We start from the raw sequence: 14,514 nt of genomic DNA, 5'->3' as shown, positions 1-14,514 counted from the left end.
AAAATCAGAGTGCGAGGACAAGCTTTTCATTCAGCTTGCTAAGCTCAAATATTCCTTATCCTTCCATCTGTCGACAGCCTATAAATTACAAATGGCACCACTCCTACAATCTCATCACTCCATGACGTTACCTGCCTTGGCCCTCGGTTTCTTGGTAGCCATTCTCGTACAGCGATGTTCCAGCTGTTCTGAGTTCTCGGAATTGAATGCCTGATTTGCTCGATTTTTTCATCTTCTCGGCAAGGATATCTTTCACCAGGGTTCGTTCATTTACCTTGGACCCTCGTTGTTTATCGAAGACGGTTTTGGTTAACCAGAGATAATGTGATAGGTTCTAAAGTTTTGCCATGATTTAGACTATCCTGTGATTTTAATACATTTTCGTAATTTTAATACCCCTTATTTCAACTTAATCTTATTTACTTTAGCGCATGTATGACGTGTCTATGCAATGTAGTCCTTTGGTTTCATTGTTCACATTTTGAGTACCCATTTTTGAAATGAATATTTTTTACTGCGGTGTTTGTACAGCGTCTAAATGCACTGTAGGCCCCAGTTCTTTCAGTTACAGATGTCATACCGCCTGAAACTAATTCAACCTGTGAAAAAGAAAATCTGAGTTAGAAACGGCCTATCAAAAACAAAAATGTAATAGGTCAATCCTCTATTCTGGGGACGTGCACATTCCAAAATTTTCCAGAGGGGCTTTGGCTAGCTGCCGCATGGTACCAAATGCGCACGCAAGCACAGGGAGGCATGGAGAACAATAGAGAATAGCACTGCACAGACTGGCAACGGACGTTTATTTCTGACGTATGTACGTTTCTACACCTTTAGACACCAGCAAGGAAAGGTGAATAATGATCGCGAAAAGGGAAGGATCGCAAGGTAAAAAGACGACAGCAACTTTTACCATTTGTTTCGTTGTAATTGTTCCAAAACTAGTGCCACAATTGCCATTTTAAACTTGCGTGATGCTTATCACATTTGATAGACAACTGAAAGGACCTTCAACGGTTTATCGATCAACAGGAGCAGCGACGATATTCTGCATTTTTTTGCCTACCTTCAAACTTCTTTCGGGTATGATTTTCCCGGATCATGCCCCAGCTGCTGTCCGGTGGTCTCGTGTAATAAAATTTCGGCACGCCGCCAGAATCTCCCGAACAACCAGATGTTTTATTACATTTACCAAGACTTTATACCATTGTTTACCGATAAGGTGGTATAATACGTCGACCCAGAGTAAACACATTTTAACGTATTTAGGTACGAATTGGAGTTTAAGAGTGTTCAGTGCGAAATCTTTTATAGCGCACACACACGTCGTTCGTTATGAGTGCGCGGTAGCGCACATTTCGAGTGTAATACAGTAATGCATTCAACACGCATAGCAACCACACCTCCACCGTATATGATGTAAGCAAGCAATTCAACATAACACGCGGAACTTAGGTGCTGTGACGGATATGTCTGCTCTCACCAGCTTTCATAGCCAGCAGAAGAAAATCATTTTCAAGTGTTCGTGGGCTGGTCGAAAAATCAAAGATTTAGGGCTAATCTTGCAATCAAGCATATTACTCTCAGCGTATAGAAGTTAACGTTTAGGATTGCGAATACTTTTCCATGGTAATTCGGAGTCAGCAAATTGCACTAATTCTTAGGTTTAATACATCAGGGCATTCCAATTACCTCGCGAGGATAAATTTCACACATTTCCAACACCTGCACAAAAATACAGACGCTCAGTGCGTCGTCACCATTTTGTAAACCCGGAGAAGGCATAAAGTGGCCTTGTAGAAACAAAAAACCGAGCGACGTACCTTGGAACGCTTTTTCGCATCTTTTGGGAAGGACTATGGTGCAAAAGAGTCAGTGTGTGCATTCAGAGTGCACACCTATTTATGCTTTTCGATATAATCATTGGTATTGGTGCAAACATATTCCTGCAATGAATACGCAAATATACTCTGATCATTTTACTTCCCTCACAACGGAGTCTTTCAGTCTCATAAGTAGGAAAAAATGCATATTCACGGCACTACCACAAATTGGTGCGATGCGTCATTGTTACTTAACAACTCGCAACACCATGACTATTTTTTTATCCAGATATGAAGGCCATGTAAGGCCATGTAAGAGGCCTTTTACATTTTTCATGATGGGGTAGGGTGATTTTTTGTGCGTTACAGTTTTTAAATTTACATGCATGGCTACATAGATTTACAACTGAACATCCATTCCACACCGTCCACACACCGTACAAAATCCGAACGTGTTTATTCTGTCAGTACGTTTCTTAATGCACAGAATGGGTGCGAAACTAAATAACTGTGTTGGAGACTTAAGAACATGGGTGTAAGCCTACCGATTATCTTAATCACACCAATTCCCCGCCTTATTGAAAGAACTAGAGTGAAGATGTTTGGTGCGAAGTGGTGATTTCCAAGTCGCTCGTTTAGGCACATGGTATTGCCTTTACATGGTGTAACGGCGAAGAGCAGACCTACTTTTCTCGCCTTGGTAGCGGCGGGAACTAACGAATTCGGATCTAAGTTAAAATGTGAGGCGACTGTTTTACATCAACATGCAGGTGCAATCAAAATTGAAGCAGGATTGGGAGTTTACGATGCTGAGACAAAAACAAATCTGATTTGAGAGCGCAGAAAAACTTCGCAGAAACTCCTCTATGGTTATTTTCTTTTCAGGATCGAAAACTGGGAAATCTGAATCATTCCACCCATATTTCCATTAAAATGTTTGGCATAATCACAGATACCAACGTTGCAGTTCGACAGTTTAAACTTCCTTTTTCATTAATGCTACGGTAACCAGCATCCGGACCATGGCCTGAGCCTTACAAGTAGGAAGGCTTAAAATTTGCACTTTTTGGGCTCCCGGGCATACCATAGTCGCGTAAAAAAACCGTATGGCCCACGACGCAGCTGAAAACGGCTACAAACACTCCCGAGGTGCCCGCCACGGCCGACCCACATTTACAGGAACATTGGCGCCTCCAGCTCAGCTAGGTTGACGAACAAAGCAGAAAGTGTTTGCAAGATGAAATTTCTATTTGCGTCCTTTTCTCCTCCCAATAACTTCACTTGTCCGGCGGGAGTGTTTTGCTAACAAAATTAAACGCGAATGCGGCTTATACCGCACACAGGTCGAGACAGGTCGAGCAGGCTCGGAACTGCGCCGTCGCTCCAACTGTAACCATGACGACAAACCACATCTTTCTGATCAAATAATGCTGTATCCTGAATGCGCCCCTAACCACCGTCAACATTTAACTCTAGGTCCCGAATTCGCTACTAAATCCGTACATATTATTCGCACCTATAATAATCATGCTATATTAGAAATAATAGTGAAGTACGCCTTTCAAAACGGTGTTTACGAAGTAGTCTAGCGGTGTGACGGACTTTCTTGAAATGACCATGGAATTGCTCTATCCACCATTAAGTTTTACAGAATGAACTCTGCGTATCTAATAACCATAGCTTACTCAACTGCGTACACTTTGTGAATGAAATAATCCCCAAGGTGTGATTTCACACCTTCCCTATCCCTCAACTCTCTACTTCCCCCCGCTGCTTTGTGACCTTTTGTTTTGACAAATTATGTCTGTCAATCTCGAGCAGCAATTGTCCAGCAAGGCAGAAAACCGGTGTGGTAGGTACAAGTTCATGTTCACAGCGTACAAGGAGCGGACCAAGAGCGGAGGAAAATACAAAACAAGCACTATTCCTGTGTTTTCCTTCCGTCTTTGTCCCGTTCTTTTTGCGCTGTGAAGGTAAATCTGTACGAAGTAGCCCCATTTTCCGCGTTACCACAGTTTATTTCTTGTTCTACAGGCTCTTTTAAGTGTTCTACTTTCGACTTTACTTATCCGCCGCTTCTGTCTTCCTTGGTGGCGGTATGTGCTTGCAGTGCGCGGTCTGCCTCTTGGTACGCAAGAGCGCAAGTCTGCGCTCAGAATCTTCAAGGCGTTTTCGGCTGGCTGCAATCCTTCCTAAGTCATTCTGAAGGTTCGTGCCTCATGCTTCGCTCGGAGTGGTCGCGGAAAGCTTATTTCTTCAAGGATTGCCTTCGTGCCGGTTGTGCCACCAATGCGGAACGTAGTCGGTCTGGAAACCAAATCAAGAACTGTTACAAGCAGGCCGATCAACCTGCAGAGTTCCTGTGGACTTGTGTCAGACCTACATTACCTTCGAGGAAAAAGCACATACCGAAAGAAGGTTATCTCTGGTACTTGGAGACTTCCAGGTCACGGGAAAGATTCGGTGAGTTTTGGAGTTCGGCCCGAAGCACTGCGTCGCGCCTGAGGTATCCTGAGCGGAAGACTTGCCTGGTACCGAAAGATGACCGTTCGAGCTCCTGACGCAGACGCACAAGTGTGCCTTAAGGAAGTGATTAATGGTGGGGCCAAGACAAAGGTGGTGCACGATTTCCTTGTACATTTTTCACCTATTGTAGATTATTTTATCAAGAATAATCTGCGTCATGTGTTTGTTGATGAAACGGCTGTTTTGTTGTGGTGGAAAAGGACATGCTTGAAGAACAAGCCTTCCATGCCATTCAGGTGTCCTTTGTTAAAGTTTCCGTTATGGCTTCAAAACTTAAAACAAAAAGCCGTGGCCCCTATTAACAAGTTGAAGTTGTTAGTTGGCAACAAGTGTAAAAGGTTCGAAGAAATGCCAGTTTAATGTGTTCTTTACCGCCACGTCTCGTAAAGAAGGTGCACTTTTCCGCAGGGTGTCGGAAAGAAATGTTTTTCGTTCCGGTTACTGTTTTGTTTCATAAATAAAAGTTTCGTTTCGTTTCAGCTCCGGAACGAAAAAAATAATGGTTCCTAAGTGTTCGTAACGTTTGGTGTTTTCGCGAGAAAAATTGATATTTATGAAATTGTTAGCAAGGATTGAGAATTGTGAAATTACGTTAAAGACGATGACATGATTCTTAATAATTTTTTTGGAAAATGTAATTTTCGAAAAATTCGTATAGTTGTGATTTTATTGTTAAAAATTTAAAATGGTCTGTCTCACACAACACTGAAAAACTTCTGTTTTAATCTTAAAAGAGATTGTGTGCGAGCATGTAGCAATGGATTAACATCAGTACCTTCAGCAAACCCACCCCCTCTCTCCCACCGCACTTTCACCGTATATATCCGAACGAAGGGATAACAGCACGAAAATTGGTGACTAATTAATGCGCATTTACGCATTGCAAGCTTATTTTTCTAAAGTACTATAATAGATAGGAGTGCCCTGCCCGGCATGCTGCTTCCGCGCTCCTTATGAAATATTTTCTGCTGCGCTCTGGCAGCACTTGCTTACAACATGACTTGAAGCTGTTTGCATCGAGTATGCGGCTGTAATCTACTTTTTGCTCTCCTAGTGGTGTATGCTGGTGTTCAGGCAAAAGGTTGTACGCTTTGTTCCTTGTTCTTATGTCGTGTTTTAGAATATTCGTGTTTCTTTATGTATCACACCCCCGTAAACAAAGCCGTAGGGCTAATGTGGGTATTTTATTAAACTAAATAAATCAATAAGGCCGCTTCGTCCACATCGAAGCCAGATGCCCGTGGCAATCACGCGTGGACCTCAGCAGCGCGCCTATCGGCACAAACTGAGAGAATATGGAAGCAGGCAGCAAGCCTTCTGAAGGAGAGTGGGTGCCATGGAGACGAAAGACAATTTCATACCAGCAATCGACGGCAATTTCCCATTTCGCTGAATGTAAATTGAATGAATCCTGAAACACATGAAATTGCTACTCAAACAAATAACCCAAGCGAACTTTTTTCGGTTTCACTCTTGAACGAAGTAGTAAACATCGTTACGTTTTCGTTTTCTTTCCGGCACAAAATTCATTTTTTTTCGTTTTTTGTTTCTGGTTTTCGTTTTGTTAAAACACCCTGCTTTTCCGAGCGATTGTCAGTGAGCGCGGCACTTGGCAACACAATGGGTCATGGTTTTTGCAGAGTCACCTGTCGACATCGCAGATTGCGGACCCCTCTATTATCCAGAGTTCACTGCATGGGGCTGAATTTTTACGGGAAAGAAATCCCGACCGGTGTTCTGCCTTTCACATTGATGTTAATAAGCTTTTGTACTCCCTTCCGCATGAATAAGTTTGGTGTCTCTAACGGAGTGCATCACAGTCCACAACGACGCGGATAAGCTCATGCAAAACTGCAGGATTTCACTGGATGTATCTGGTAGTTGCCGGATTTTAACTTAAAATCAATCATTGTAGGATGGCGTGAGAGTGTATATGTGCAGAGTTCCGGAATTTGTATAGGTTCTAAAGTTGCACTGTTGTTAGTGACATTTTCTTGGCTTATGTTGACCGCGCATTGGAACGTGATATGGATTTACCAAATCTTTTCAGGTATGTCGATGGTTTAATAGCGAAACTTTTTAGCAGATCATAATTTTTTGTGTCCGCATTAAAAATACCAAGAAACTGCCGACCACGCGCACGTAAGCCTGGGCCTCGCGGAGACCACCGGCTGTTAACAAAACCAAAACAAAAGCCCAGTGCTCGTGTGTGAGAGCCTCGCGACGACGCCTAGCGTCCCCTGCGCACGCTTGTCAAGTCAAGCATACACAAGATTGCGGCGACCGGGTGGCATTAAAAAACCAAGAAAATGCCGAGAGCTCGTGTGCGCGTGTCTCGCGGCGACAGCCCAGCGTCATCGGCGCACGTTTGTAATCCAAGCATACCAACATGGGTGGTTGGCCAAGATTGGCCAAAAGAAATACTCCAGCGTTCGCCGTTATCGTGGCAACACTCGCTCGGAACGAGAAATACAGGTCATAGCGTACGCCCCCAAGGTTTACCACTGGTTTGTCCAATGATTATCACTTCTAAAAAATGAAGGACCCTTACACGTATAGCAGCAATAATGGAATACAGGCCGTTGCGGCAGCAGAGAAGAAACAAATCAGCTGCAATTATGGACTTAAACCGTCGTGATGGTCGTGAAGGTTTCGTGCAGCTTCGCTACCTTCACGTCTTGCGCGTTAGTGTGGGCTTCCTTAATTTTTTGTGAGAACTACGATACTACAAGAAAAACGGTCAACGTTTTGAAAGCGTTCAAACGTCGTGCTTTCGGGCTGTCGTCCACGTGCGAGCCACTAAAAGACATAACAATCCCGTTTTTGGACCTGTCGTTACAGTTTGAGCAAAATCACGTATTGCGGCTCTTTAGTCCGCAATCGTAGAAGCCTTTGCTGAACTCTTCGTCAGAACATTCCAAGATTGTAAAGTACGGAATTGTTACTCAACTGCCTCTGGTCGGCCATGTTGAAGTCTTGTTTTGAGCAAATCGAGTCTAGTTTTGGTATGCGGTTATGCAAACTCAGAGTTGCTGGCGATGGTGACAGAGTCATCGTGCCGACTGTCGGAAGTTATTGAGTGTTGTGAAGCAAAAGCCGTCTCCCGCATGTGACGTAATGAAAGAAAGAAGGGAAAAGGTGGTGCAATCCCGGACCCGCACAGTTTATGACACCGTTTGAAGAAATTAGGCATCAGATATAACATCAACGTAGTGTTTTCGGTAAAAAAGTTTTAAACCGCATCCCTTTCGCCATCGAAAAGGATGTCCGTAAGAAGGGCCGAGCATACATCTGTGGTGTAATGCATGAAGAACAGTTTGTGCCTTGCAAATCGAATGTGGTCTATTGCATTCCCCTCAAATATGGTCGTTTGTAGGTTGGCCAAACGGGCCGTGGCCTAAATGTTCGCTTTCGAGTGCATGACGATTCACTTAACCGGGTGCCTTCAGGCCCTCTTCGAACCCGTTGCAAAGATTGCGGTTGCACACCTTTCCTATGTGAGCCTCAGTAGTCTTTCGCATGGTGACCGAAAGGGCAGGGAAGTTGTGGGAGCCTATAAATGTAGGAACTAAGAGGGTTCAACTTAAATTCAGAACGACTCAGCGAGCAATGGAACAGAAGATGATCGGTGTAACATCAAGGGACAAGAAGAGAGCGGAGTGGGTCAGGGAACAAACGCGTGTTAAGGACATATTAGTAGAAATTAAGAAGAACAAATCGACGTGGGCAGGGCATGTAATGCGAAGGCAAGATAACCGCTGGTCATTAAGGTAAACAGGGTGGATCCCTAGAGAAGGCAAGCGTTGCAGGGGGCAGCAGAAAGTTAGATGGACAGATGAGATCAAGAAGTTTGCGGAGATACATTGGTCGCAGTTAGCACAGGACAGAAATAATTGGAGATTAATGGGAGAGGCCTTTGCCCTGCAGTGGGCATAGATAGGCTGGTGGTGATGATGATTATGATTATGATGATGATAAAATTTGGAAAGTGTGCGTTAGCGCTCCGTCGTTGTCGCCTGTTTAATCACAGCTGTCGTGTCTTTATGAAAGTGGTGCGTGAGAACATGCGCCTGCGCAGACGCAATTAGCGGGTTTCACTTTTATCGTTCGTTATCGTTGGTTTTGTACACTCGCTGGCTTCATATTTGCGTTACTTCAACAAAAGTTTAGCTGTGGCGAGCGCTCCTCCTGTGTTTTCCTCCCGTGTTTGTCCCTTTCATTTTACGCTCTGTATATGGAATTGTCAACCAATTCATTAAGCTAGTCTGCTCTGCTTCTCTCTCTTTTACAGTCGGTTTCACTAATGCGCATTCCGGCATTACTGGAAAAACATTGTTTTTCAGACGCCATATAAGCAGTCACATACCAAGCAGGAGGGGTCTGCTTATTATTGAATACCTCCGTATGGCTCCATTTATTTTACATATGGCTTCATGTATCCGAATGGAGCAGTTTATACCAAACACCTTTGTAATCTGCGTCTCAACTACACAAAATTACTTTACTGGGAAGACATATTTATGGATAGAATGAGTTTTATTTATTGACAGTAATGGAGCCCTATTTCCAGAAAATAAATACCTAAATTAATTCCATGTATCCCTATATGACGCTACGCACCGTAGCCCTCTACAGTAGGCTTCGGTATTATACTAAAATGAGTTACTGAAAAGACATTTTTGAAGGAAAACTATGGGAAGCCTGATATAGATAATGAATGTCCTACCACCTTTCATTCATTAAATTTTGGTATACGGCGAAAGTACATACGCCACATACAGACAACCGGGTGTTCTTGTTGAGCCCCCATAAGAATATGTAAAGCATTTGACAATCGTCACTTGGAAACAAGAGCAAGAGGAGCGGTAAAAGGCCAGCAATGTACGCTCAGGCTGCGTGAAGTCTAGATAGAGTACGCTAAGGTTGCCACTTCGAGCCAAAACAATCAGTAGAGTGGCGGAGAAGGGGTAGTTCTCGTGCCTGGGCGAAAACCAACGCACGCGAGTGCCAGTAGAGAGGAACGGAAGGAGACAGACAACGCAAACGAAACTCTGGAAACCGCGTAAACAAAGAACCGCGCAATCGACCGCACCACAAACTAGGGCAGGTTTTGTCCGTTCAGTCGGGGATCCCGCTGTGGCCATCTGGCCAGCGCCTCTCACCACGTACGGCGGCGACCTCGGCGCAAGCTTGTCGACGCCACACGCGGCCTCGCAGCACGCCGGGCTAGTTCGGGCGGCCACGCCGCGCGCGCTCCCCGGCTCTGCCAGCATCTGCCGGTGGGGCAGCCGAAGCACATCGAAGAGGGCGGCGGCTGCGGCAAGTGGGGGAAAGACGAGCAGGCAGCGAGGGAACGGCGCGCCGGCGGCGGCGACCTCGACGACGCGCTTGCCAGCGCTGGCTTGCTGGCGTTTAGTCGCTAGCTGGCAGCTCGGAGAAGGGAGGAGACGACGACACCGACTCGCTTCTCCCAGGGCTCGGCGGCGGCCCACGTGGGTTTATCGGCGGCGCGAGGATGGGATGTGCCGAGGACGCGGCGGCTCCAGAAGCCGCCAGCGGCATGACTTGCCGGCGGGCGCTGTGCCAGCGCATGAGGTAAGGCACGCGTCGTCCCGTCGCTCGTGGTGTCCGAAATCGCACAGGAAGCGGCTGCGAGGAGTGTCGTTAAGCTGCGCGCTCCGTCGCTTTGTCTTTGGCTGGAACACTTGCTTGCCTTTCTTCCGCATCCGTGTCCTGCGCAGTGGTGCATGCATGTTCGTTGCTGTGGATAGTTTCAAGACGAATTTGAAGTTATTGTATTTAAATGAACATATTCTGTGGACGCCACCACTTGCAGAATGCAGTATGTATTAGAAATGACGGCGCGCAAGTTGTGGTCGTCGATAATGGGAGTGCCTTATGGGGAAGTCAGCTTAAACTGTCTGGAAAGCAACGTCCACTCATGCACAAATGAATTGCGGACACGAAATTTTGAACCGAGTACGCTAAATTTGTAAAGGAGTGTTTGTGGAGGTTCAATAATGGTGCGCTATTGGTATAATCCGAAAGGCACATTTCCCAACATTGTTTTTGTAATTAAGCCACGCGACACTTTGACTTTCATCGAAAAAAATTGCGCTGTTTGTGTGTTCTGGTTTATATTTTCGTGTTCGCGTTTTATTCGTCCATCACTGCACGTTATGAAGTTTACGGATGGGGAGTTAAAGTACCTGCGTGCTAGTTAGGGCAGTGGAATGTGGCAGGCGGCTTGAAGTTGAATAAGGTACGAACGATTCGAAAAAAGATGCGCCAAACCGCCTACCTTGCGTACATAAATCACAAGCGTTGCTTGTCGGCCGAGCAAATGCAAATAAGCAGCAAAAGAAATACAAAAACAGGAAGGAGAATTTGAAAAGAGCGGTACGCGCGTCGTGTATGTTTTCCCATGTGGCTGATACCGCATTTTTTCTTGTTGCAAGAGCCCTTGTCTGTCTCTTATCAACGCTGCCACCGGAATGGCACCGGTGTCCCAAATGGCGTCTTATCGGGCTACACTGTTTCTCTTGGCGCCCACTCCTGCCAGCGCCCCGCCTCGCCATTGTCTGGCCTATTAATACATCCGCGGTCAGCGCGTTCTCGCGAAGGCCTGTCTTATCTCCGCAGTATTGAAACCGTTTTGGCAAGAGCCTGTCTGCGACTTCGTCTCCTCCGACCTCAGCCATATCTATTTCTTCGTTCTGTCTGTTGTGCCTTTGGGGGACATTTCCAAGGAAAATGCGTTACAGTATGCCCACTTTTGGCTTCCTGACTTTGAACAGGCATTTCGCAACCATTTGGGGACGTCGTTTGTCTTGTTCATGGGTGCATTCGAAACAAACATGCTGAAGGGAGTGCCGTTATACTATGCAAATTTTTCAGAAGGTCAGATACTACTGTCACCCAACTGATTAGTAACAAATGCAACTCTTAAATACATACGTTATACACATTTGAACTCGCAATCTTGCCTTAATATCACCGGTTGCAAAGAACGAAGCCCTAGCGTGTGACAGCAGGCTGCCAAATCGTCTTGAGAAAAATCGCGAAAAACGACTACACGTAGAAAAGAACACAGAACAGCGGGCGAGTTGGTGGTACATCTTGAGAAAAAGCGCGAAAAACGACTACAAGTAAAAAAGAACGCAGTACGGCGCGCCGTCCTGCGTTCTTTTTTACGTGTAATCGTTTTTCGCGCTTTTTCTCAAAATGTACCAACACGTTCTTCGCCGCACAGGCAAGAACGCCACGGATAACGGCCCGCAGAGGCAGTCCGGTGAGATAGCGTGAGAAACGAACACCGCCGGAAGTTTTTCGGCAGCGGATGAGATTTCGTCTCTGCTGTGACTTTGGCACGCTCGGTAGTTCCGCGTGAACCCTGCTTTTTTACTCACTGCCCGCTTTCTGTATGTGCCGTGTGTCTGCAGGATGCTGTGAATGCTGCTCCCTGCAAACCTCATATATGGACGACGTAACAACGTACCTTTAGTCAACAGGAATATATATACCCCCCAACAAAAAGTGCAGCTTTGTTTCCCTCCATGACCTTCATTTAAAAGTACACGCTACGACGGAATAATGTTGTCTGCATAAAACATTTTTTGCCTTGAATCACCGAGTTTCCTATAATCGCGACACGAATCCTGAGCGTGTGGGCTTGCGTGCTCATGCGTGGAAAACGTCTTCCTGGAGCAACGAACGGGGCGTAGCAATCCTGCCTGTATCGGCCATTCATGGTTGTTTTGCACAGTGTTGCAAGACTATGCGTCAGGAGCACCGCTGAGATAATACCGTTTGCTTGCGGTCCAAATGAAAACAAAAAAAAATTACACCATATTCCCGAAGATCCCGAAGGGAAGATTAAGTGGACATTGTCACGAGTACATACAATTTAGAAACGTAGTGAGCGAGTAACTTTTTTTGCAAATACGTAGTTCTTCACGCGCTGGACCAGAAAACCAGTTCGGCCTGCGCTTTCCAGGTGATTCCAAAATATAATACAGTGTCAACATGATTACGCGAATCTGAGCATTTCCTCCAACCACCCCGTCACACGACACGCATACTTTTTACGAGAAGATTTCTTCGAATGAAATGGGAATAGACAGAGTGGGAGCAGGTCTACCCACAGCGAGATGAGAGCCGAATGGCGCGCTTGTTAGAGCTTTCATTATTCTCATTGAGTGGCACTGAGTGGAAGAACACGGCCTAATTGCTAGTTGTAAGCAGGTACAAAAAAACAAACAGCAGCATGTTACACCCATCTCCAGTTCAAACTCTCTCCGGCAACAGATATTTGTGTTAAAAGGTTTCATATTCTGGAATTGAGCCAGCGTTATCTCATCGAAGATGCAAAAAAGTATGTCCTGCAACCACAATTTTCCTGTATTTGTAGTCAACTTGTAACACAAAATCACAGAGATCACAAGTTTCCAAGCGTTTCCAGACACCCGCCCATTTAAAAATAAAATACACATTTGTTAAAAAAATATTAGTTTAAAGGCGTAATGAGTCGCCTGATTTTGCTGCTTTCTTTTAGTTTCATGGAAACAAGGCTATATTTGGGAATACCGGTGAGTAACCACAATATATTTAATGATTGATATTGAGCATGGAATACTCTTACCCACACGGGCACCTAGAACATATAGAACTTCAATCCTCCGCTACGGCGCCTCTAGTGTAAAAAAACGGTTGATTGATTGATTGATTGATTAGATAAGGAAGCTCGTAATAGAGATGGGGTATAGCAATGCTAGGAAGATGAATAATAATAATATTAATAATAATCTTTATTTTATCAAGGAACATGGTACAGGTGCGGTCGAGCCGAAGCCAGAAAAGGCTTGTGGGGCTGTGTCCGGCAGTTCGCCCAACATCGTAAACCCAGCGAAACGGAGAAATATTTAAAAAAATAAAGAAATTGACAGCAATGAACACAAAGAGGTGTAGGAAAAAATAACATCACAAAATACCCCCAGAACGTGTCAGCCGCGTAGATCAAAAACAGCGGATCGATATTTCGCACGTGTGCAGAGGAAAAACAGTTCAGAGGGAAGAGAATTCAGGATGCAAGGGAAATAAACAGTACGCAATCGCTCATCATACTTCTTACGAACCCTCGGTATCACAAAACGATCGGGTGGGTGGAGGTCACGTTGAGAATTTTGTACAATGTGCAATGATTGTGTGAACAAATATATTTCAATAGCACTGTTTCTCTGAACAGCACAGAAAAATCAGGCAGGGCTAACAACTCAAAGATATCTACGTGAGACTCGTGCGATAAACCCCGCATAACCTACTTAAGAGCCGATTTCAGTAGGAAGTTGACCTTGTGTTACCGGACGCCGGTACAGAAATAAAAACTCAAATACCATATTGCACCATACTGTAAGCAAGCCCGTATGTTATTTGTTTACGTATGTTTAACGGGCATGAGGCTTTAATTGAAAACATCAGAAGAAATCTATTCGAGTTTATTACATACCTAAGCTGACTGGCTATTCCAAGACATACCGAAATCAAATAATAAACCTAGGTATTTGACGGTATACGTAAGTGCAACAGGTGTACATGCACACAAGAACCAGTCACTAGTGTGCAAATAAATTCGAACGGGGCGAAGAATAAGTTTGGCTGAATAATGAAAACAGAACAGTTGCGACTTTTTGTTGTTTATGTTAGTTAAATAATCGCTGTACCACACCATTACTTGCATACAGTCATGCTGCGAGTATTCCATTGCTATTTCATAATCATCAGGTCTACATACAAGTACCATGTGCTCCGCAATCTGGAAAACTGTGTACGAGTGCATGCACTACTCAGATCGTTAACGTACATATTAAAGAAAATAGAAGCAAAAATGGACCCCTGTAAGACACCTGTGGTTAGATGTTGTGGATTGCTTCTTATCGACCGTAACATAACAATTTGGGAACGATTTGAGAGGATTTGTTAATTAATGATAGAAACGGCCCCGAGCAGTTTGGGGCACGCCCTCGTGCCTAAGTATTCGATGCGATCTCTGAGAATTTGTCAGTGAAACGTTTCTGATTAATGCAAACAATGTGCATGCGTGAGATACGTTCAGGAACCAACCGTCTTTTTGTCCTATCTGCCCTTAGGTGAGCATTCTCATTTTAGA

The 14,514-nt window shown here is 44.8% G+C and overlaps 1 protein-coding gene across 1 annotated transcript in view; it reads left to right on the top strand.

The window, feature by feature from the left end:
- The first annotated feature begins 9,541 nt into the window (after nt 1-9,541).
- LOC144179439 (uncharacterized) overlaps nt 9,542-14,514 on the top strand; it is a 114,213-nt gene continuing 109,240 nt past the window's right edge. Inside the window, exon 1 of the mRNA XM_077707793.1 lies at nt 9,542-9,944. Coding sequence (XP_077563919.1) covers nt 9,865-9,944 — 80 coding nt within the window. The 5' untranslated portion in view covers nt 9,542-9,864. The remainder of the gene's footprint in view (nt 9,945-14,514) is intronic.

Source organism: Haemaphysalis longicornis, unplaced genomic scaffold, assembly GCF_048455015.1.
Source record: "Haemaphysalis longicornis isolate Haplotype H1 unplaced genomic scaffold, Haemaphysalis longicornis Haplotype H1 scaffold_4, whole genome shotgun sequence".
NCBI lineage: Eukaryota > Metazoa > Arthropoda > Arachnida > Ixodida > Ixodidae > Haemaphysalis > Haemaphysalis longicornis.
This window is presented reverse-complemented; position numbering and strand designations above follow the sequence as displayed.